Source organism: Mycteria americana, chromosome 6, assembly GCF_035582795.1.
Source record: "Mycteria americana isolate JAX WOST 10 ecotype Jacksonville Zoo and Gardens chromosome 6, USCA_MyAme_1.0, whole genome shotgun sequence".
In the NCBI taxonomy this organism is placed as follows: domain Eukaryota; kingdom Metazoa; phylum Chordata; class Aves; order Ciconiiformes; family Ciconiidae; genus Mycteria; species Mycteria americana.
Window position 1 is genome coordinate 7,303,583 of NC_134370.1, and position 25,455 is coordinate 7,329,037.

General features: G+C 43.8%; 1 protein-coding gene across 3 annotated transcripts in view; it reads right to left on the reverse strand.

Moving 5' to 3' along the window:
• GRK5 (G protein-coupled receptor kinase 5) overlaps positions 1-25,455 on the reverse strand; it is a 348,710-nt gene that overhangs the window by 269,293 nt on the left and 53,962 nt on the right. For all 3 annotated transcript variants that reach the window (XR_012776121.1, XR_012776120.1, XM_075504447.1), the window contains exon 2: positions 9,193-9,288. Coding sequence is in view for 1 of the 3 variants with exons in the window: in XM_075504447.1 (XP_075360562.1) it covers positions 9,193-9,288 (96 nt within the window). In the remaining 2 variants the exon portion in view is untranslated. The remainder of the gene's footprint in view (positions 1-9,192; positions 9,289-25,455) is intronic.

Genomic DNA, 25,455 nt, shown 5'->3' on the forward strand with positions numbered 1-25,455 from the left:
TTAACATTCCCCACGTGAATTCCCCCACACTATGTCTCAAAACCAGAATTAAAAGTTATGTGTGGGATTACCCTAAAAGCTCTCAACCTCTCGTTTCCTCAAAAGCCAGAAATCAAGGGCACTAGGATAATAATGGGCCAGATCTGCACTAAGGCACTTTATCTGGGGTCTCGCCTCAGGCATGGATTTACAAGGAGTATGAATACCAACGCTGTTAACCCATAAAGTAATTTGCAGTGCCCTATATTATATTTAAAACTGAAATATTGTATTTACATTCATTTTATTGTCCATTTACACTGTCAGGAAAAAATAACTAAACTAGTGGAACTGAAATGCACAGATCAAGGACCTTCACAACGAAGGAAGAAGTACAGCTCCTGCTGAAGAAGTACACTTTGTGGCAAAGAGTGCTTCAGTAAAAGAAGTGCTACAAAGATAGAAATAAAACTGAAAAAAGAAGTACAAGATTGCTTTTATATTTTGCAGATATTCAAAATAGCGCATATATTTTTTATATTTTATATATATAAATATAAATATATAATATATCATATATAATAATATCATATATAATAATATAATATAATATAATATATTCTATAGTATAATTATATATTATAATTATTTTTTAATATATATATCTAAAATGTGAATTCTGCTTCACTCAAAATGTTTTATGGACTTGGGGGGGCTTTCATATAAATGAAGACTAACGCTTATTTTCTGGTTTTAACTAAAGAATAGGATGTTTCTTTTTCTCCTGTCCCTCTTCCACCAAAGAAGGGCACGGAAGGAGGAAATAAAAAAATGTTGGGTTTCAGGTTTTAACCAGAATAATAACTCCACTTTTCTACTGCACACATTTCATTCAAAAAGCCATTTTTTGTTACAAAATGTTCAACCAAGGGCTCAGTCTCTTATGTTCATCTACACTGACCTGCAGCGTTTCAGCGTGCCCCAGCATGACTGTTTCTAGCAAAGCCCAAAACAAAGCCCAGCCACAATCCTGGAGGCCTCTATAACAACTAGCAGAAGCCAAGTAAAAAGAATGCTTCCTCTAGCAGCTACTCCAAATGAGTTATTTTCCTTGACAAGCCTTAACTTAGGTTAATCCCATCCCTCCCTAAAAGCCTGAATGCATCCCCAACATGAGGACTGGAGGCTGCTCATCCCATGAGTGCACTTCACAGCATCCCTGTGTAGGTCTGGTAGATCTTTTCTCTCTCTTTTCCCTCCCCACAGTTCCCTCCTTTCATTATAGAAGGGCTCCTGTACAATTTAATTTAAGGGAAACTTTCTCACGACTCCAGCAGAGCTGAACAGAGTCAACCAAACCAGAGGCTTGCTTTGCCCTGCCACCTTCTCATCGCTACCAGTAGCAAAGTTACAAGTGAGTTCAGCAGGGAGAAGAGTAAGTTTTTATCATAAATGTAGCCCTACTTCTCATTCCCCATATCCAGCAAAAGCTAAATTGGTTTTAAAATAAATTTCCTTAACAACCAAGTACTACTATTTAACAGGACCCGTGAGCACTTCTATAGCATTTTACAATTCCAAATCACTGCATAAGTATTAATTAGCCTTAATGACTCATATTAACTAATAAGATAATAAAAAACCCTGCAGCTCACAATATCTACTTCTATTTTCAGCGAGAGATGAAATGGATCTTTTAAAAGGATATATTTTCTTCTAATTCCTTTTCTGCACATCCCTGTAATAACTTCTGGAAATAATTCAAAGTGTGTCGTGGCATTTTTTTTTCTTCTTAATTTGCAAAGACTAATTTATTGCACCAAATACAGTCTTTTGCCACAAAATAAAAATACAGAGGTTTAGTGATAATATTTCTTCCTTCGGAGGCTTTCTATTGAATGACGACTGGTATGGACTCACTGTTTGGTAAGAAGATGTGGATTTGCTGCCTGTTCTTTATGGAGAATAGCAACGTCTTTCTTGGTTTCTTTCTGGGTTGCCAGTGCCAAGGTAATACTTAATGGATTAAGTCTTGTGAAATAAATTCTGTAAATAGAATGTGGGCTGAGATCATTTCAACTCATTTCCCCTGTGTCCCCTTCCCGTCCTGGAAGCTGTCAAGTACAAGCAGCCTGCAAGCAGCCTGTTCTCCCAGTGTTAGTCTTGAGTCTCACTAGATGCATAAACCAGCTTGTTTTTCACATACTTTCTGTGATGGCATTAAAAAAAAATCGCAAGGAAAAAAACAACCCTTCTCAATTCCACCCATCGCTATAAACTGGATACAGCTAATCTTGCAAGGGCACCGAACATTGCTCTGTTTGTCCATCATTAGAGCACTAGAAACCTATGTTTATGATAGAATTACAGTTGAATCTGAAGGATTTTAAAGAAAGGAACTGAACCAACTGTGGGTTTGTAAACAAACAATATGGTTTTGACATCAGCCATATCATTTCATGTGCTGGAACAGTTTCTATCATGCGGCCAGTTCCTGCCCCTGAAGAGTATCTAATTTAATTTAGATGTGTTCATGATACGGGACAGCATATCAAATCCAAGAAACTACAGGGTACTGCTGAAGGCAAGGTCTATGCTGGAAAGATTGCATAAGCTGTACTTCGAAGGAGCAACAGAGACCTTTTGGCTCAAGGAAGAGAGGGGAAAGTTGTGTCTACTGTAGAAGAAAGAAAAAAAGAAAGTGAGGGGGAAGGGAAGCGTACAGAGTGGGGACTGTCAAGGGGAAGGGCTTTGCTTCTCCTTCAGAAATAAATCAGTTCGAGGGTTTTTTTCTGCATTAATGTTATCCAAAAAAATCTGCATAACTTTTTCCAGAGCAATAAATCCTATCCGCAGCTTTCGGCAGTTCTTCCAATTTTGCTTTCAGTCCTTCTTGGATTCCTCTCTCTCTGTGCTCTTTCTGTACTCATCCCACAGACAACTGCCACGGAGGACAACTCATCCGGGGAGATTTTCTGTTAGGTACCGCTCCAGCATCAAAGGGACTAACCCCACCACAGCACCACGACTAGCCTTGAGTCCCAGCGCAGTAACTGTGGCCCCCAGGAGCAAGGCAGAGCCCCTAGGGTGGGAGCCCCACTCCTTCCCGTAAGCACCGGCAGCCTGGGCTGCTAACGAACACCTGGCTTAGGAGCTGACACTTGGGTGAGGCAAGAACACCAGCAAGACATCACTTTGCTGTCGCTGGTAGCGACTGAAATATATCTTATGCTGCAGTTATCTAAGGGCACCGATGTGGGAAAATTTATTTTCATACAGAGCACAATTCCGATTGCTGAAAACCCCCCCATCTGTTGTCAACCGAACTTAAAGGGACTCCCTGTGTGGATAAAAAATTATTCGTGAGGCTATGTATTTATCAGCTTGGGCCTTAAATGATACGAATTTCTCTGGAAACATATTTCAATGAACAGTATAACAATGATACAGGATGTTGTCTTTTTTTTTCTTTTTTTACTAGATAGCATTTTCTACTCCACTGATTCCAGTTCCTCAGGTTTGCAGAAAACCTAGTGCCTCCCAGAGGTGTTGTAGAGCTCCATGCCGGGTACTCAGCTCTGGCTGTATGCACACACACACCACCAGCACCTTCCCAACACAGCTACCCATGTGCCTACATATTTGGATAGAAAAGAGGAGACAATTCCCCTTGGTGTTATTTCATGCCATGGAATTCTGACTGCTTGTTGAAAAACTATTTCCAACAACAATGTAAGTTTTTTTCCAAGGAAAGCTGATGCTTTCTACAAAAAAAAAAAATTTCTCAAAAACTCAAACTCTACTTTTAGCCAAAAACATGAGACCAGCCTTAGGTGTAGTATTCAGACTGATAGTATAAGACAATCACAGAAGTTATAACCAGTTGTGCTCGGTTATTTACCGTGGAAGGCAAGCTGCAATTCTTTCCTTTGATCTAATCGTTGGCTTCAGGATTACATTTCTAAACCTTGCTTTTTAATCACTGTAAACATCAGAGCTGAAGAATTTGGTGGAGAGAAAATTGGCTGCTTCTTTGTGTTTTTGATCAGAGCAGGCTTTTGATGCCTTCTCTTTCCCAGTTTCAGTGCCTGAGCTTTATGAGTGACACCACCACATAGTCTCAGATTCTGGGATCTGCACATGCACGGTATTTCTTTGCCTACATCTCCGTTCCCCGAGCGGATACACCCCCCGGGTCTGAGGCTGTCCCCAGCTGAAGCGGGGCAGGGTGCCACACAGACACCTTATCCCGCGATGTACATCGATAAGCCATGTTGTCGCTTGATCTCCCAGAGGCAGTTTTCCTTGCGAGTAAGCCTGGAAACTCACACTTTTCTTTTCCAAGACCCCTCACCCATGCATTTGTCTCTGCAGTGCTGGCAAACCTCTGAAGCCAAGGAACCCAAGAATTGCTGGTGGGAATTCATGAAAGATGTCCCAGCACTGTGGAGCAGAGCAGAGGTGCCCAAGCTACCTTTAAACGAGATAACCGGGGTATAGTAGCAGTCTTTCTGCCACAGGATGGAGCTCAGTGCAGGCTGCAAAGCATTTCTGGGAAGCTGGATAAATACTCAAGCATCTCCCTGTCACTGATGTCCATACTGCTGCTTCTTGATTGCTATCAGCGCCCGTGCTGGCGGCCCAAAAAACCTCGTTTAGGTAGGTCTGAATCCCATTGCAGAGCCTGCACCACGAATATGCCTCCAGGTAGATAAATGCCAAAGTGACTGAAAGAAGATCATGTAGGTGAAGGTCTTGATCATGTCTGAAAAAGTACAATACAAAAACAGTGGGGGGAAAAAAGAGCCAGCTTTTGTAAAAAGTGAGCATGTGAACTCTGTGGCTTTGATTTTGTGCCCCTTACTCTGTTCACCATCTCTACAAAGCGTTTCTCACATTTCTCACACAGAAGTGTATTTTTAACAATGCTGAAAAGAACCTGCCAGAATTGGAAGCTCAAGCTACTTTTACCCTGGATAAATGGGATGCACATGTCACCTAAGAGGTTAAATGGCACAGGGAGGATTTTTTTCTCCTTTTAAACCAAGCATGGCAAAATTAGTATTAATGGGACTGATCTTTCTGACTGTGAAATCTCACTGAATATAAATATTTAACAAGAGAAATCATCAGAGTTCTCCTTCTACCTAAGTACAATGCACAACCAGAAACTGCTTTACTGAAGGAGTTAAAGTTTTCTGCAATAATGCAACAAATCACTCTATGCAACAAACAGCAGACACATTCTGTGGCAGTTTCCCCACAAACTTCAATCTATGGGGAAAAAAAATCTTGATTTATTATATAGCATTTGGACAGTTGCGAAAGAAAATTTGCCAAAGATCAGAATAATCAACTCTTTCACCCAAGCAGTTTTTTCATGGAAGAAAAAAGCACAGAATGGGTCTGAGCAAAATAAATAAAAATTCCACACTTTTAACCAACAGAACCTTTTGCGTCATTCAGAAATATTTACAGACATCCAGAATCTTTTATCATCAAAAAGACACTCTGGCCTTTAAAATTACAACTTTTTCTCGTATTTTTGTTTACTGATGGCCTTTAAACGAGTGGGTATCCCTAACTTGTGGCATCTCTTCATGCCGTGTTTGTCAAATGCAGGAATTTTTAAAGCTGCGCCTTGCTATTTTTTCCCTTCCCTTGAAACATCTCTCTTTTGCTAAGCTATCATCTGTGAATTTTAAAGATAGCAGAACACCATCTACTAGCAGCATCCATCACGAGTCATTATCAGTAGTGTCTCAAACACCAGTTTTCATCGATTGAAAGGGCTGCTAATGCCAATATTAACCTGGAAAGGGCTAGCTGTTTTCACACAATTAAATGCAGCCGGGGAGAGGGCTGCAAATAGAAACATACATTAGCCATTCATAGTATACAAGTATATGTATACAAGCCTCTCTCAGAGCCCAGTAAAGGTATTATTGTAGCATCCCTGTTCCACTTGCCTGTTTAATTAGCACACAATGAAGGCCACTGAATTTCCCTGCAAAAGGCGTTGCGTACTTTGGACAAAAAAGAAAGGAGAAAAGAAGTTGCTTTTAAGTGCAATCCAAAAAAATAGCTCCTTGGCTAAATGGCACTTTTAATAAAGATGTTTCCAGTGTTTGTTTATTTATCAAAAAACAGTGTTTCTCTCGGGTGTTTTGATTTTTGTTTCTGTGCACAAGAAGGAGGGGGAAAAAGGGCTTTACTAAGCAAGTCTTTCAGTAAGACACCAGATGATGGATAGTCAAACACAGAGTCTCCTGTAAACACGGAGGGAACCAAAAGGTATGAACTGACTCATAATTGTGTCAACACAGGTCGCAGACCCTTGGTTTATTTCAGCCTTCCTGTTTTTCACAGATTTCTTTTCACACTACACTATTTTTTTTAAGACACAGACTCTTTTCAGTACACCTTAGCGGGGTGCAAAAGCACACACGTTTTTACACCAAAATGTGGGCATCTACACACACTTGTAGGTTGTATTGCCACAATCACAACAGCAGCATTTTCCATCCATGGCTCACGGCTGCATTAAACTAAGCTGTGCCTTTCTTTACAGCAGTCCATGCCCACTCTAAATCAAAAGGTCCATCCCATCCCTGCCTCCAGCTTTTCCACGGAGGCTCTTGGGAAGCATCCAGAAAAGAGGAGTACAACAAAACCTCAACAGCCTAGTCCTCCAGTTCATGCAACTCTCTAAGACTCGGTGTGATTTTTTTTTTAACCAAAGTGGCAAGACTGTGTCTGACCAAAAGTGCTGGGAGGCGGACACACGGCAAAGAGGCCTGTGATGAGCAGAACCTACCAGTATTTGTCTTGATCTCTAAACACATTGAATTGAAGTTGCAGCCTTTTCCTTGTATAAAGTTGTTCTTCTCTGCTGGTTGCCTATTTCCATAGAGACTGGAGGAAAAAGCCTCTCTGGGGTCTCTATTTCATTATCAAATTTGATTGGCACTGACCAGTGGGCTAAGAAGTTGTTAGGGGAGGGACTGATGGGCAGACACCCCGAGCAGTTGGATCCCCTGCAAGTCACAGAGCAGTTCAGCTGAGCGGTGGTTCAAGAAGGCTGTGTCAGTCCCTCGCAAAATCACCTGCGGAGACACCCTGTCACCTGAAGTCCTAAGTTCCTTATAAAGGACTTGCAGAAAATAACAAATGAAGATGGGTTAAAGCCAAGGGAGTTGTTCTTCCTCAGCAGAGACGATAAAAGAAACGGTTTAAGACCAGACTGCAATGACCGGTACTTGTCCTGGATGTCCATGAGCCGCACAGAGCCCAGTGCAATGGATCTGCACGTGCAACAGACCCATCCTGAGCACCTCGGATCAACCACACACGTGCAAACGACTTAATGCTATAGACCAGAGAGTCTGGCTCATCCAAGATGTGTCAGATCCCCTGTATCAACTGTTTGTCTGGGATGTTTCAACCTCAGCTAGATTAACTGAAAAATGGTAGAGCCAGCAAGGGCAGATGACCTTACTCAGGCTGAGCAGTGCCTCATTCCTTGTGTAATCACATCCAGCTCAGTGGGAAAGCTACTCAGTAAAAATCAGAGTCACAGAACAAGGATTTGGACCTTATTTCCCATTGTGTAAAAGTCAGTTGCTAGAATTCCCAGTCAACAGGTAATCTTTGCAGCGAAGCCAAATCCACCAAGAGCATCACAAGGACTCTTGCCCTGTTACTTTGCCAATTCATTCACAAAAAAAATTCAAAACAAATTACATTTAGGACAAAGCTGACACAAAAAAAATTGCCAGAAACAGCATTTCAGAAACAGAAATTATTGGCAGACTTAATTTTTTTAAGATTACTCTTTTTAGGATATTACACCTTTGTAAAGAGCAAGCATTTTAGCTGGCGCTGTTTTCTCCCAGAGGAACCAAGGTTGATGGAACAACGGAGAGAATTCCCTACGCAAATTACAATATATTAAGTCAGATTTGCTTCCAGCAGGTTCTGTACCTTCAGAAATTGTTCCAGGGTTTGTGTGTCTGTCGACTGGCCATAAACTGGGAAAACCTACGCTCTTTTCTCCTGCCTCCCTCTCCCTTCTTTACCTCCTTTTAGCTCTACAGCAGAAGATGAGGGAAGCAAAATTTACTGAAGGAGATCATGAAAAGAGTTTCAAAACATTCCACATATTTTCTCTGCATAAACACGCTGTGAATTTCAAATGTACATAGTGCCAGGGCACTGTCACTCAGACCCCAGGAGTTCACCCAAGTTAGACAAATTATGCTGCCCGTTACCTCAGTTGTTACAGTTTCTTGCCTTTCATTCATTCATTGCCAGTGGCTGGATTTTACGTCAGTGCAGGGGAGAAAAGGAGCCTCAGCTGCTGAAGTTAACCTCTTGTGGTGAGATCAGTAATAGTGGGCTTTCCAGTGGAGAATTCACAAGGAGATAGCTGCTAGCCTTGTTTGCCAAGGCAGCTGTGGAAAGAATGCTGAATTTTGGCAGGTATGAACAGGAGAAATGCTGTGTTATTGGAAATGGCCACTGCAAGCTCCCTTCCAAATCTGCAGTGTTTGGCCCACATCAATAAAACAAAGTAATTTAAAAAGAATTTTTACCTGTCCTATAAAAGACTACATAAGGTAGCACTGTGGTTTGAATATAGGATGGTACTGCTGAGCAAACCTGCCTGGCAGAGGGCAGCGGCTGCCGCTTCAAACAACATATCCAGAGTATAATTAATATTAACCTTCAACTACATCAGCAATCTCTCCGCTTTCATCAAGTCTCGTTTCCTCCCTGATAAAGAGCTAGATATTACAAGGGAACGCAGGATGCGATGAGGGGGTTCATTTCCGAATGTCCTTTTACAGCCATGTTGGCCCCGGTAGGTACCCAGCCAAAGCATCTGTCCCATGTGCCAGGTGTTGTCCAACTGGAAAGTCCCTTTGGCTCCTAGAGCCTGTGCGTGCAAAGCAAAGGGCCTGGCCGCTGCCAGCCCCAAGCCCTGCCTTGCGAGTACATTATGCCAGTCCCTCCTGCCTGATCCCTCCTGCCTCGTTAGGAACCAGAAAATGTTGAGTTTGCACGGCAGCATCATGGGAAGTACATGCATTGCATGCCCATTTCTCAACTGATTCCGTTTAATGATGACTACCTTTAATGTTGTTCTGCTGAAGCAGTTTTGATAGCATGTTTTATTTAGGCAATACTTCCAAAGAAGGGAAAAGCTCTTACCTATTGTTCTTCGGAGATCTTCACACTGGCTAATGTGAGGGAATTTCAAGATTTCCTTCCACTTTTTGCTTTTGCCTTTGCGCTTCCCTCCACCTCCTGCAGAGAAAGAAATATCGGGATTAGATTGCTTTGGGGGCATAGCCCCATCCAGAGTTTACCAGCCCAGTCACAGTTCTTACGGATATCATTAATACTTAAAGCTGAGACATTGTGGGTAGATGTACAGATCAAGTCTGAGCTTGTCTGGGCTGACACAGACCAAGGAGGTGGCATCTGGCAGAAGACCAGGTTGGTAAAGGTTGGGAGCTCTGATGGGCCCATCAGGTACAGTTCAGATGACAGTGCTGAACTGAGCATCTCCAACATCACCTCTCTCCCAACCGGCAGCCATTTCGCGCAAGTCAAATAATCTTGTAAAATGACAGCTCACACCTTTTCAACCTGGATGTCCCCCTTCTGGTTTTGGGATAAGCCCCAATTCCATCCCAAAAGAAGTGCTGGAAGCTGAAGACCAAAATTCAATTCTCGCCATCCATCCCTCACATTACATATACTGCCAACGTGGCATTACCGCTAATGTGACACACTCTGGTCGCTGCTGCTTCCCCAGGAGGCGAACAATGGCAGAAAATTAATGTAATACCATCATGAAGAGATAATCTGGTTTTGGTTCTTTTCTCCCCTTCTCACTCTTCCCTGAGATTTCTTGAACTGGACTGTTCTTAGGGTGAATGACCTAGCTGGCTTCCTCCAGCTCTGGCTGAATGAGGTCCAAGACCCTCAGCCTTTCCATGCTGATGAATCTTCCTCATCAATACCCTCATAAATACCCTGCTGCAGGCATCACTGGCATCTCTAGGTGCCACATCTGAGCTTGCAAGAGGGATGCCTTCTGCAGGGGGCTCCACCCAGTAATGGTAGTGTTTCCAGCACACCTCACTTTGCTCCTTGCTGGGATCACTAGACAACGCAGTGCCTGCGGGGTTAGGCTCCCTCAGCCCAAGCAAGCCTAACGCAGGCTGACACGCTGTGTGTGCTCTCCCCAGCGTCTGCTAGATGGGCACTCAGATCTGAAGCACCTCAGCCTAAGAGGACATGTTTAGATTTTTCTTGTCTTTTTTTTTTCGCTATCATTGGGCACTTTTTTACTCCAGCCCTCCCCTAGGTTTCTCTTTTATGCCTCCGCATTTTTTATGCATTACTGCAGAGGGCAGGAGGTGTGGTGTGGTGCTGGGGGTTTCATTCCCGGTTTGTTTGTGTGCCTGTCCTGCTCCGAGAGGCTGCACAGCCACTGGAGAAAGAGTGTCCCTCCAGATGTGAAAGCCCAGATGCAGACTGAGACTCTCCAAGTTGCTGTATTTACTGCAATTCAGTCCCCGCACACAAAATCTGATTCACTTGAGACTATTTTACATGCACGGGCACGTCAAATGACTAATTCAGAGCTGAGTTAATTCTGTAGAGGGGCTGGTAGAGTCACAATCGCAGATTGAGAGTGTGTTGGGTACTACATGATATTGCAGGCTAAATTAGGAGAGCATTGACTCAAAAGGTAGCAGACCATTACAGAGAAAACACGAGCCTTGGAAAAAATTGTGAAGTATTGCTCTCTGTGGGGTGTTTCCGATCCTTCTGCATCTCACCTGTTAGTCTTTTGCTTTTGGTGACCAATGGTTTTGTTATTGCAGAGCTTGCCTTGAATGATTTTAAACTCCTTATTGATAGGAATCCATTGTATGTCTACATTATGCAATGTAGGGCAGAGATATCTGTACTAGCCATAAAAGAACTAGCTTGTTTAGACTATCAGGAGTACAGCTATGCTACCCTTTCCAGGAATTAGTCTCCGGTAAAGCACAGAGAGCTGCGACCGCCTCCACGCTACACAGTATTACGCAAGACAGATACCCTTTGGGTCTATAATGAACTCTGCTTCAACCTCCCCTCTTCACTGCATCCCAAACACTGCTGCTAAAGTAATTTCCTCTCCCATCCCTCCAGCCACAGTATCAGAGAGGCTGTCTTGCTCTCCTCTTGCAGCATACAATCCTCAGTCTTCCAGGCTGAAGGTCTTGGGAATGCTACAGGGCTCTGAGAAGCATTTTGTGGGCCGGGGTGGGCACTGTGATGGTCCGTTCATCCACTTTCCTGGAGCGCACGGCTCTGCTCTGGTCGCCAGTGACTGCAGGGGTGGGATTCAGCAACCTGAAGGGTCCTCCGTTGGCTTTCGTCTCCCTGAAAACTCGCTCCCGCAATCCTGCACAGCTGCTCCCGCCTGCCAGGCTGCCACCTCCACTCGCCCCTCTTCTCCTTCTCTTCCAGGGGCCCTCCTGCACACTCCATGCTGCTCCTGCCCTTATGTCTCATCACGCCGTACTTACACTTCTCTGCCCTCTCCCTCCCTTCACACGCTCCTCTGGGGAATGATCCTTCCTCCAGGAATTCCCATTTCCTTCTCTTTGCCAGTCATTCTCTTTGGCTGCATTTTCTTCCCTGAACTATTGCTTCATGTTTTTCCTCACACTCATTTATCTTGTAAACTTTGAGTTCTATGCCTTGATGCCAAACCCCCATGGGAATTAAATGAATTAAGTATACATTTATTAGCACTGGGGGAGGGATGGGAAGGAAGGGTTAGGACAAGGAGGGAGGGAAACAGCTGGGCTGGTGTCAGAGCAGAATGATTCCCCCTTTGACAGCCACAGGGTTTGAATCTGGATTTCTGGATCCCTTCCTCAGGCTGCCAGCTCCCAGAGCAGCTTATCCCACCTCCGCGTACAAACACGTGCCTCGCGCTTCTGCCTGCTGCCTCTCCCGCTGCAGAGACCCACTCTGCTCTTCCCAAGGAATAGACAGAAGGGTGCTGTAAGGGCGCAGGCAGGAGCTCTCTGCTTAAGCATGAGCAGGCGCTGGAGGCAGCACAAGAGGTATGCAGCTGCTTGGGCAGCGGGGCCTGCTAGAACAGGATTTCCAATCATTTCTGGACACGGGAGACAGCGGGAGTAAGCCAGATGAAAGCATCCTTTAGGCTGCATCTGCTCAACACTGGTACATCTTCACCCATTGAAGGTCTACCCTCTAGACCAAAGCACTGGAGATTTCAGAGCACACCTGCTTCTCCAGCCACCTTTACAAAAGTCCTCACAAAATGGTTGCATCTTTAGCAGCATCAAGCTGTGCAGAGAATTGCAAAACAGCCCTTTGCTCTAAATGACAGCACTGAGATTTGTGCAGAGACGAAATGATTCTGCTAAGCTGGGCCAGAACGTTTTTAAAATCCATTCGATGTAAAATATATATTGATATATTTACATTGGATGATGTATTTCCGACATTAAATTTCCATCAAAACTGGAGAAGGGCTCTGCGGTCCCCTGTTACAACCGTGATCGATACCGCCAGCGTGTTCTCTTCTCTTTTGTGGCCATCCTCCAAAAATAAGCAGCCTTGCCTGATGAATCATTTGCTCTTAGCTGAGCATGAAGTAGCGTTACTGTTTTGCCTGTGACGTCTTTATGTTAAAGATTCTGATCAACTGCTTTAATCGACCTGACCTTTCCGCTCTCAGTTTTTCTTGTGGAGCCAGCAGTGTTTGCTGGCTCCAAACGTTAATTCCAGGGGGTTTGAAGGACATAATGCAGTGAGACAGCTGAGACAGGGTAAATTGTCTAGCAGAGCTAAAAGCTAAAAGGGGAGGTTTCTCTGAATAGGTCAGTAATTGTGCAGGTTGCAAAGGGAAGCTTTTCACACATTGCCTTGATTGCCGCCTTTGCACCGTCTATTCCGGACAGGAGGATTTGCAATCTTCAAGGCAGCTTCTCAGGGCAAGACTTGACAGATGTGCCATGTTTTAGATGTGAGTTCCATCATGTGGCGTTGGAGGGTCTGACTGCTTTAAAATCTTAGTTTGCTGATGATGATGACAAAAGGTGAGCTCCCAGCAGCAGCATGAAATCTCAGCTCCACTCCCCTGCATGCACTTAACAACTCAGCATTTGCAAACCGAGGATTGAAGCTAATTCTCTAACATGTCAACCGGTCGTACAGGAAACAAAAGCATTTGCTCTACATCCTACCTACTTAAAAATACATGGCATTTTTCATATCACCTTGTGATGCTGTATGGCAAAGCTAGGTCTGATCTCTGCGTGCGAGGAGAGAGACATAACCAGAGGCACACATGTAAAACATCTGAGAGCAGGAGCTACTCTTAGCCTAAGGTGCCTACTTTTTTTGCCTCCATTATTCAGGATATACTTACTCTCTTAACACCTAGAGGAGGTAGGAAAGTACCTGCATATTGTTAAGCCAGTGAGATATTAAGTGGCTTGTCCAAAATGACATGAGAAATCAGAGACAGAGCAAGGAGCTGAAGCCAAGGCCTGGAGCCTGCTAATCCTGCTAAGCACAGGATCAAGCCATGCTCCTGCTCAGCTGATTAAAGATATTTCATAACACAGAGTTAAACATAACGATGGGTGAATTCATTCCAGCATCATGCCTGTAGCATACTCCATTTGTGCCTCATGCCACCACGCAAGGTGGCTTTTAAGCATGGCTAAGCTGGCTTCATACTTTTGCTCTGTCCTTGCCCAAGTTGATAAGCCTGCATCACACCCCGTGCTGCCAGGCCTGGCTAACCCAACATGGCCAAACATTTCATTGCCTTCAACTGTACTATCAGCAATCTAGTCAGTCCACAATTTAGGTAAACTATCCACAGATCACTGAAGGACAACTACAGTTTGTGTCTTGCATTTCGCAACAGTAGCTAGGCTCTCATCCAAGTCCTTCCCAACAAGAGAACAGAACTCTGTACGCTCTGATTGCAAGGCCTTGATAATGCAGCACGTGAAAGCAGAGAAACAAACTCAAAAAAATATTAAAAGTCCAAAAATCATGACTAGTGTCCTATTTCCACTCAAAAGAAGTTTACATTTCTTCTCCTCTTCCTCTTGCCACCCTTCCTTTACTCACTCTCTCCCATCGAAGTGTATGCAGCTATATGGTATATATGGAATTGCCATATTAGATTAAATGAATAGTCTGTCTAGTACAGGACGGACCACAGGCAGCTTCAGAGGAAGATCTTAGAAAGCTGTTTCTAAAGTATTTGGAAAGCAGGTACTTTCTTCCATACCCTATTAATTAGATATGGCTAACAAAACATGAAGCTATATTGCTTCCAAAAATTTCCTCTTCTTTTTTAGAATCTATGCTACTTAAGTTCAGGCTGTTCTTATCCTCCCGGTAAATGCCCTGGACTGTTGAATGCCCTTTTGCCTCACGTGGGTGTGAGTCCCAGAGATTAACCATGTATTTGTGAAGGCAAAGAATACCAATTTCAAACTGCTTATTTTCCTGGAGTGTCTCTTCCTAATGAGACAGCATGAATAAAACTTATCAGCCCATCATTTTCCCCTAAGAATTTTTCATATCTAACACATCTAGCCTCTAAGGCAAACAGTTCTACCCTTCTTAGACCATGTGGAAGTTCACCCAGGTTCACCATTCTTCTCTCACTTTACTCCCACCTACGCTCAGCTGTACTAGCAAATAAAACCAGTTTGTTTTCAAAGAATGAAAGGCACTGCTTACTTTCTGCCCTTCATCCTGCCCTTCTCATCTGGGAAAGCAGAAAAAAACCCCAGGAACCTTGTTTTATCCTTACAAGATCTGAGATGATACCCCTGAATAACCTGTGCTTAAAATAAGAACTTACAAGGCCATTAGGAACCCCTTTATGAATCCCCTTCTATGTCACCCCAAGGAAAAGGAGAAGAGTATGAGGGCTGGATTTTCAAAAGCAGGCAGGTGTCCACCATCCACTGGGAGGCAATGGCTCTGCAGACCAGTCTTTAGAGGCTCTCGTTTATAAGATACAACAAAAAGTCCACAATGTGCCCTCAAAAGAGAATCACGTTACATAGCTCCTCTTATCGATGCTAATCTGTCTTTATCTGCTGCAGCCTTTTTTGATGAATGTGACCCTCTGAATAGTCACAGACCGTGACAAGGGTTTTGTGCCCACCTTCCCTGCTGTCACGGCATGTTTGCACATACATCACCTGCATGTTGCTACAAATACATAAGCCTGACAACCGCTGTGTAAAAATTCCCATTGCTTTTTGGAAATGAACAGCAGATGTATTTCATGTTTCAGCCTTCAGAACCACAGAGATGGGAATTTCATAAGCAAAAATACAAGCTTCTCCCCAACGGAGTCAGGCTGGCTTTGCAATCTGGTTACCAGAGGACCAGAGGGCAAAACATTTTGTATACAACTGGCATCTAAAGTCCTATTAATGTTGGCTTACAGAAGTCACTGTTCATAAACAAATATTTATTGCAGGAATATCTACCTATTATTTAAATAAGAGGTCAAGTAGTACTGTAAATACTGATGAGTGGCTGAAACATGACTTTAATAATACATTTTATATGTTAATAATAACGTGTATGTTAATAATATGCTTTAATAACATTCACTGCCCTGAAGGGACAGAGGAAGCTAAGGGCTGATCCTCAGGGCTTGACTGTCATATGTCAAGGCCATTTTGGTACTATAGGAATATAAAGAAGTCTTTATATAAGCTACCTTTATACCTAGTCAGAGCACATTGAAAGGATCTTAACTAAACTGAAAAAACACGCCTTTAATTTCTTCTGTTGGTCTCGAGTGGGCATCCCAAATTGTGACACTCCCCATACAAGTCTGCCTACATCCTTCTTTGGGTATTTTTAATGCACATTTGAGATTATTTCAACAAGTTGTCTTTGGGTTTTGTGGGCCAGTTCACATATGCTGGGTGTATGTTTTGCTGCTACGCATGTTAACAGGGAGTTGTTTGGTGATGTGATTTCCCTGAATGCAGTTTAATTTTCCCTTGCGTAAGCACCTTTAGTTTGTCTATTATGGCGTCTCTCTCTTTTATGCCTTGTATTTTAATGGTATTGTGTTTATCTGCAGCTGATGAATGAGCAAAAAGAGAACATCGGCTTTTATGCCACGAACAAAAATAATCCAGAAGATACAAAGTATGCTGAAGATTTACTATCTATTAAAAAAACAAACAAACAGTAAATCTTACAAAAAAAAAAACCAGCTATCATCTGAAATAGTAAAATTAAGCACAGCCCAAAATTTTAACTTCTTATTCTTGACCTCAAAGTAAACTAGGCTAGCGGCACAAATCCAGGCAGTTTAGTTGTGTTGTTGCATTACCATGTATCCGGTGGTTCAACAGGCTGTTGACATGAACTGAGTTGATGGCTTCAAATTGAAAGGGGCCCGGGTAGTATTTGACATTGTAGTTGGCAACAAGAGCAGAAGACACAATGCAACGAGTGAATCTGGAGCCACTGTGCTCCTTTGGAAGCTGTTTCTGGACCTGTAAGGTCTCTTGGAGGAACGTGCAGAGGCTATGCTGTCTGAACCTGGGGAGTATTAAGAGATTTTGTCCATCAACGGTGTAGGTAACATAAAACATTTGTCTGTAACACTTCAGTATCAATGATTACTATGGGAGACCAACCTTTTGAACAGAGCTGTTCAAGGTTATCACCCTGCTACAAATGCTAAATATCTCAGTGGAGTTTTCCTCCAAACTGGAGCTGAGAGTCAGTATTTCAAAGTTCCAGAAAAATCTGATTTAAAGACATTAAACCATTTCATTTTGATAACATTTGAGTCATCTCAGTTCTCTAACGTCAAAACATTATCATAGAACATATCAAATAGAGTATTAAGATATATTATATCACTGGAACAAAATGGGTACAGTAAATTGACACTCTTTACTTTGTTAAAATGATGTTTCTATATTGTCAAAAAGAATCTAGAAAAAGCAAATCCTTTTTTCTTTTAAGTAGACACTTTCCTGCAAACCCTTTCATTTTTGACAAAACTTCATTCTCAGAAAGGAAGATTCTTTTGTCAGAAATGTTCTCAACCATCACATGTTTTGAAGCACACAAGAATTAAACAGGGAACATGGCCTCCCCATATTTGAATGTTCAAGTTAATCTAAATTCCCACATTCCTTACCCGTTCCCTTAAGTTAATTTGTACAGCTGCGATTTACATGGACTGTAGCAGACTGCTTCCCATTCTTCCAAAGAAAGAACGCAAATCCCTGCTCCAGAAATCCTGCTTGAATAGGGCTTGATAACATCTTTCCAGGAAGGAACTCCTCTTTAAGCAATGGCTTTTTAAACTTATGACCTGTTCTATATATTTATTAGCCCGTTTTAGTAACACGTATGCAAGCTGCTAACCAATGCCTCCAAACGCAAACCTGCAAATGCAACTCATCACCCACATATAGTCCGTGTATTGCCCATTGCCCACGTAGATCGCCCAGGAGCACGTGTACTGTTCCTGGATTCAGTGGCATTCCTTAAGCAACCCAAATGTTCTTAGGGCTGGCCCTTAAAGCCAAAATACCTTGAAGGGACGTGTGGGTCCTAGTTAGACACTGAGGGAAATGACGAGAAGTCTAAGAAGGCTCTGCCCATTTGCTGCTCCGCATTGTGCAATTCTGATGTTTCGCGCCACAACGGCACAACGGGCAGCACGAGACAGGCAGACGGAACACACAAGGGAACCTGGCCCTGGTGCAGGTAAATACATGGGGCTCGGCTCTTCTGAACACTCTGGTGCCAGTTCTAGAGGGAGAACATGAAAAAACCCAGCCCTGAGCAGGGAACAATGTGGGTTCGCTCTGTCCCTGTCAAAGAGCTGTGTGGGCTTTTTCTCCTGCAAATAGTTCTGCAGTCTCTAAAAAAAGAACTTAGCCTCTGTGTTCCTGACATTTGAGTTTTATAAGGAGTATTTCTGAACTGTGGGGAGGAGATCCAGCTGGATGGGAGGTGAGAATCCAAGTGTGTTCCTATCAGCAGTCTGTAGCCAAGCTCTGAGAATTATGGTCTTTTCTGTTTTTTTGCCCTCACCTAAATAAATTTACCAACAGGGCTAAAGAAAAGAATTTTAGTAAATGTCATGAAAAATTAACGATTTGAGACAGGCTGTTTTATTAGGCCTGACTGATTTATTAGTTCCACCTAATTGGTGGAATCGGTAAAGCTTTGAGATGCTCTGATAAGAACCCAGAAATCCAGATGTGTTTTGCTTTCCGTACATAAATAACAGCACACTCTTTCAGTTTAGATGGTTTACGTCTGAGTCAGGAAAACAGCCACCAGAAAAGCAAGAAAGAAACAGCGTGGAGTCGCCATGAAGGAGGCAGAAGAGTAAGTCCCTCAAGCATCTAGATAGTCCACCTGAGTACTCAGTCCTGTTCTCTGGCAGGCAGACAGGCAGACCCCAAATGTTTAGAGGTGCAACACACAGGTCTCAGCTACACAGAACCTGAATCGAAGTGACTCCGCAGCCCCTTTGTGCTGCCTACGCATACAAACACTCTACCGAATCGCTGCATTACCAGAGTCTCTCCTCCCACATTTAATCCCACCACAGATCCTGGCACAGGATGTGCTTGATGTGGACGCTTGCGTAAGGAGGGCACTGAGGAAGTGCTATCAGGTGCCCAGTAAATATTTATCTTGTGGCATCTCTGTATTTTTGTAGTGGTCTAGAGGACCATTACATCAGTCTTGCGGTGCAGGAAGATAGCCCGATGGCCATAAGAAGTGTCCTTCAATGATGCCTGGCTGGATTCATCCTTCTCTCAACACACTTTTCAGACAGTTGATGTAAACAAGCTAAAAATTGTGAAAATGAAGCTGGGAACTTCCTGAGAACATGTGTATGGGCTACACTGCCAGAACTGTTTCAGAGGAACATCTCTTCTCTGACACTTCAGCCCTTTTGCTTCCAGAGTCAGTCAGGAAGAAAAGTACAGCATCGTAACGTGTCTTAGGTCGAGTCACTTTTTGAGATCAGGATCAGCCACATCTTTCTTTACCACAAAAGCAGATAATGACCCTGTCCATCTTCCCGGCTGTCCTTGCTTGAATACCAAGTCAGAATCTCACCTATAGATGTATGCATAAAGCATAATTGAACCGTAGATATATGCCAAGCCTCCACACACTCCATAGCGGAAATGTGGAGGGGGGATGAAACCACCCTGAAATACCTCGTTAGAGTTGCAGTGACTGGCTGGCAGAGGGGAAAAGGTGCTGGCACATGCTTTGGCTTTGGAAGAAAAAAGTACTTAGTAGGTGGCAGGGCAAGGGTGGAAGAGGGTGCACAGGGCTGATGCGAAGGGACGTGGACAGCGTTGGTGGGGACCGAGGTTGCAGCATTGCAGGAGTTTGCAGTGTGACTGGTGCCAGGAGGATGGAAGGGTGAAGATCACAGCGGGAGGGAAACAGCAGGGGCAAAAACAAGCAAAGAGGCTTGACTCTGCATTTCACCTAAATTCTCCCCCTTACTTAGCTACAAAGCCTGGCTTTGGCCCCATTATCTTGTCCAGCAACAATGTACCAACAGCTCCTTTCTGCGGATCTCGCCGTCACACCCCGCTAAATCACCCCTGAAATCATAGAAAACATTGTCCTCAAAAATCACTGACAGCCCAAGACATGATGGTAACACAACTGTATGCGTCAGCATTTAGGATCATTATTGTAAAAGGTTACAGAAGGGATTCAGGTTAATGGAGGTAATCTGTGATTATCTGATGTAACAGATTGCTCTGCCAGTGACTCATTCCTCCTGCTACAATCTATTGCGGGTTGCAGCTGCAAATAGCAAGCAGGATGGAGCCGGCTCACCAGCTAAGACTGTCCCTGTTGTTCGGAGAAACCCCTATAAGAGAGGGTGCCAAGCCATTGCAGGCGTGTGAAAGCCCGGCAGAGCTTTACCGAGGGGAGTGGGTCGCAGCGGTGTACTACAGTCACTCATTCACGGGTGTTACTATAGCTACCAGTTGAAGGACTCAACAAGAAAAGCAGAAATAAAAAGAGAAAATTAGGAGGTAGAAGACAAAAAAGAGGAAACTTGTCGTAAAGCAAAGGAGAGGGTTCCTCTGATTAGCTAATGAAGTGCTTCAAAAGCAGCGACTGAAAAATGAGGCTTGAAGGCTGCATGGCGTAAGCGTCAGATGATGCAAGCAGCTGGCCCACTCTTGTCTCACCCACCCACCCACCCCAAGAGCTGGCGGGGGTAAGCGCCGTCTTAATAAACACAAACCAGCAGCTTTGTGCCAGGGATGCATTAACTATTTCCTCGTTGCTCACAAAGTCCTGCACTTCCACTTGCTCTCCCCGCAGCCCTGGGGCCAGAATTAAAACAAGGTATTGATTTGGGCCAACAGCTCCCCCGGAGCAGCGTGGAAACAGGCCATGACAAACAACGATCACCAGGGACTCCAGGAGAGAGCAAAACCTAGGTACTGTCATAGCCTGGAAGATGAAGGAAGAAGAAGAAAACATCACCACGCCGCGATCCCGCACCACCCACACCTCCCAGTGTGCAGACCCCGACTCTGGGTCAGAGCCGTGCCGGATGCCCAAGCTAGCCCAACGCACCAAAAGCAGCCGCAGCCAGGGACAGACACTTCTAATATGTACATAAATCTAAATAAATGCATAATTCCCACTCACATGCTTTCCTGACAGCCAGCTGTTCCCTTTGCTTTCTCTTATCCTCACTCGGAGATTAATGCCACTGTCTGGGACAGCTTATCAGTAATTTTTATTATGAAGCATATACATTTGGCTGGCGGTGGGCAAAAACTGCGCCTTTGAGTAAATAAAATACTAGGGCAGCTCATGGGAAATGACAGAGAACAGATATGTGCGGGGTCTTTACCCTGGCTCTGAAAGCCAATAACGGCAGGAGGTCAGAGATCACCGCCTTAATTGTCCGACGAATTAATGGTGACGAACGTCTGTTTCCCCTCTTGTTAAAACTGACACCAGATATTTCAGAGAAAGCAGAAGGGCACTTGGCCACAAAGGAATGTTTTGATGGCTGAAGCCGAGATTGTTGCCAGCCCCGGCCCGTCAGAGCAGTGCGGGTCAAACGAAGCCATTGTAGGAAACTGCTGCTGACTCCAGCACAAAACGGAACCTCCTGGGCCCGGTCGAGCAGCCACGGCTTATCCTGCTTGCTTTGGAAAGAAAGATTGTTTGCTTATATTTAAAAAAAAAAAAATCCGATCCAGATCTTTGAATATAACAAGTGTAAAAAAAAAAAGTTAAATTGGAGGAGTGCGAGTTGCACTATAAAAATCAGTCAGAGCTTGTTTCTTCCTGTTTTGAAGAAAAATCGAGAGCAACAGAAAAAAAACCCCAAAATGTATGATAAAAAACAAAATTTTTCTTTGTATTTTCCCTCTCCAGAAAATGTTCCTCTTTCATTGTCCTGTATAACCCCTGCTCAGCAATGCATCTTTGAGTATAAAGTGTCATCGTGGGAGGAATAACGAAACCGGGAAATACTAGGGGACCATTTTTATCCAGTTAGTGACATTTTGTGAAGCTGGCTAACACTTTTCTATTGAAACAACTTCTTCCACAGTTAAGAATGAGGTCTACTTACTTATTTTCTTCTTGTTGCTCAATCTCATTTCAATTCAGATTTTCATGTGGAGTTGCAGGAACAAGGATGAAAGCTTCCCTTTGTTTTAAGGTGGTTATGTTAGTTCCGAGCTGTTGTGAAACAGACCGAAGGGCACATCTTTCCTATTCATCCAAACATACGTGAACCCCTCTGGTCTTTAATTAAAGCTACCTAAACAAGGAACAAGCACTTTCTGAATTTTAAAAAGTACAGTATCAACCTCCCAGTCAGTTTCTGGGATCTGTAAAGTGACTTCTTACGTTGTAAGTCATTCCCCTCATTATGGTACACGCTGGTATCTTTAATTAAAAGCGGTAATATGTCACACTGTCAACAAGGACGTGCAACATTGAATTAGGTGACTAAAGTCTAAATATTCTTTCAGCAGTGTATTTCCACAGAGGTCACGTCGACCAGGGAACAGACACACTGGTTTTCAAGTAAATCTATGTGCTCAGTCTCTGACTGAGCTAATTATAATGGTGCCTTTAGTATTGCTGCCTTTAAGTGTCTGCCAGCATGTCCCTAACAAACCACCAGGTTCATGTTTTTCTAGCCCAGATGGAAAAGTCTGATTATCAGGTCAGAGTCAATTCTAGCTCCAAGGCCAGTGTACTTACATCCCACGTGAATCCAGCTTGCTGAGCTTCAATTAACAACGGAGAAGTTAGCGACAGGCCCTCACTGAACTGTAGATTTGCTTGCTTCTCACTTCTGCCGCTCATCAGCACCCAAGGGAGGAAGGCTGCTGGGTCTATGGGGCTAAACAGTGTCCCCAAAGACTTAACATGGTTTAAGGCTCCCTGAAGGGCTACGGGAGGCATCTGGCTCAGCAGTTCCAGTTTGCCTGACACGCTGCAGAGCCAGTCCCGGTGTGAGAGTGGTCTGACCTGCACGGAGGTACCTGCCCACCCGGCCTCTGCGGCACAGCTGGCCATCCCCGCGGCCCCCAGGCCCCATGTCCTACTAGCCGAGCACAATTAATAGAGGGGCTTTTGCAGCAAAAGCCTGCCAGCTGCAGTTTTGGAAAGGGCAGTGGTCAGGGTGCAGCCCACGCCACCTGTGACAGCGCTGGTAGCACAGGGCAGTGCATCATTGCGATGCCAGGGGCACGACCAAGCACGAAGTCGGTCGTGCAGAGCATGATTCTGATAAATGTGTATATATACCACTTGTGTGGCACTGAGAGTCACTCTGGAGCTGAAGAAACCTTCAGGGAAGACACAGTCTCTGCTGCAAGAAACATTTTCTGTTCAGGTATTTTATAAAAATCCGTATTTTGGGTTGTCACTATCACTCCTTTCAGGGTGTCAGGGCAGAAAAAAGAAATACAGCTGTTGCTTTAGATGGTATTCTGATTTTTAAACTTATGAGAGCAAAACCCGAAGCAATTACACAGAAAATCCAAACCTCCTTAGCTTATTCAAGTCCCCCAGTGACGCAGCACGCTCCGCACTGTGCAAAGCAACACAGCAGCAAACACCGATCTCCGTGTCTAAGCATCTAAGCCCAAGTGGCACATGTGCTATTTTAGCACCTCTTGGGACCGCTCTGGGAGATAATGCAATTAATATTATTTTGGTGACGGCTATTTACCACATCCCACTGGGAAACTGCAATCTGTGCTTATGGAACTTGAACCCAATTAATACTCACTTCCAACCAGTTTCAGGTGTCTCCTAATTTAAAGCTATGTTTACAGACAAAACAGGTCAGTAACTCTTCCCAGTGAGCCAAACAGTTTCTTAATCACTTGTGTTTAATAGGAAACAAATGACTGAGCACTGATAAAGTTTGACATTATGCTTTTGAGGAAAAGAAAAGTGACTACAGAACAATCTGATAACAAGAGAATTTGCTTCCCGTGTAACTCGATATTTATAAACCTTCTCAATAAGGGGGCAAAAAGGAAATAATTTCAGCTGGCTGAAGTTAATGTTCCAAATTACATTTTTAAATGACAACAAAAACAGGACCCCGGCTGGAAACAAGTGCTTATGGGAAAGATACGCAGAAACAACAGGAGGCAGGAAGCCTCACGTTCAGGCTGCCCTTCGCTGCTCCGGCTGGGGCTCTCCTGCTGCCTGCGGACACGCACTGCACCTTGCACGGCACGGACTCGTGCTCGGCCTCTCCCACAGCAACAGGGGACATGGGGTGTCAGGGGTGGAAGGTGGAAGCAGGATTATCCTGGTTGTCTTTTCTGCCTTCGATGGAATGACTGGGTTTAATAGCCTCCCTCCATCTCCACTAAACATACAAGTGGCTCACATGCATGAAGACATGGGATTTTTTTCCAAGCTAAGGGCTAGACTTTCAGCCTTACCATACTAGGAATTTCAGTTATTTTCCAGGCTTTTGTATATTTAATCCTCTTGAAATGCAGGCAATGATTGCCCTACAGCCTGACTAGTGTCTCAAGAGCAGAACTAGTTCTCAACCTTAATAGCCTCAAGTCCAGCTATGTCAAGCACCTACAACTCCAGCTGATTTCATCGGGAGCCATGCATGCCAGCAAGCTCTTAAACAAGCCCCTTGAGAGAGGGAGAGATAAGGATCCTAACTGAGGAGTCCCCTCTGCACAAAAGTGTAAGTGCAGATTGTTTCTGGAGTAAGTGCTGGTTTCTAAGGCTTCCTGGTATGGAAGTTTTTCGTGGCAGAATAACACAGGAGATGCGGAAGAGTGCTTACAGTGACAGTAAAAATAAATATAAATTATTTGTATTTTATGCCTAAAAAGGCAGTGTTCTGAATTATTAAAAAAGGAAATCTCCCAGAAGTAGACAAGCAAAGACAGGGGAAAAAAGTAGAAGGTCTATCTACTTTGTTTCACATTTTCCATGTTAGTAAATGACAACGCAGTTTGCACTTTGCTGCCTTGGCTTCAGGTATCAAGAAAAACATTTCTGAGTTGCTTTTAAAGTATATTAATAAAAATAATAAAGCCAACACATCCCTTGGCTTTTCAGCAGTGCCCTCTACTTAAGGACCCAAAAGCATTTTGCAAACAGAAACAGCAAAAGCTTTTCTAGCTTAAAGATGAATTTTTCCCTCACATAAATTAACATGACTTTTACAGTCCTGTTGAAACACTCCACACGCACAACTGGGAAAAGAAATTATCACAGACAGTTTAAATGCACAGCTTTAATTAGAAAAAAACAAAATAAAACCAGAGCCATTCTTCTCGAAAAGTTTTCCAGTTGATATTGTCAGAGGACCTAAGATAACTAGGACTGCTAGACACTAGAAGGAAAAGCATTCTTTATTTTCTATTTACTCCATTTGTTCTAAGCAGCCCAGCTTTGTAGAGAAAAGGTGCAGGTGCTGCTGTGCGCACCATGCACAAGCAGGTGTGGTGCGGATCCCCTCCACCAACTCTGAACTGTTGGTCACTTGCCAAGGGGGTTACACACCACCTTCCTACTGCCGGCAGGAGAACAAGCAGCTGGAGAGAGCAAAAAGACCCACTGAGAAAAAAGGCTGACGCTCACCCTTTACCAGACACCAGAGAATCCAATGGCACCCGTGTTTCGTTACTTCCACTGCTCACAGGACAACTTGTTAAACATTTGCTTTTTTGCAATGCCTGGAGGCCAACAAATTCAGGACTTCTTTGTACAAGGCAATGCTTGAACACAGATCCCATCCCCAAAGAGTTTCCAGCTCACAGCACAGCAGCCAAAAGCACTCCCTGTGACATCCTGAGCCCGTTGCTGTCGCTGGGATGC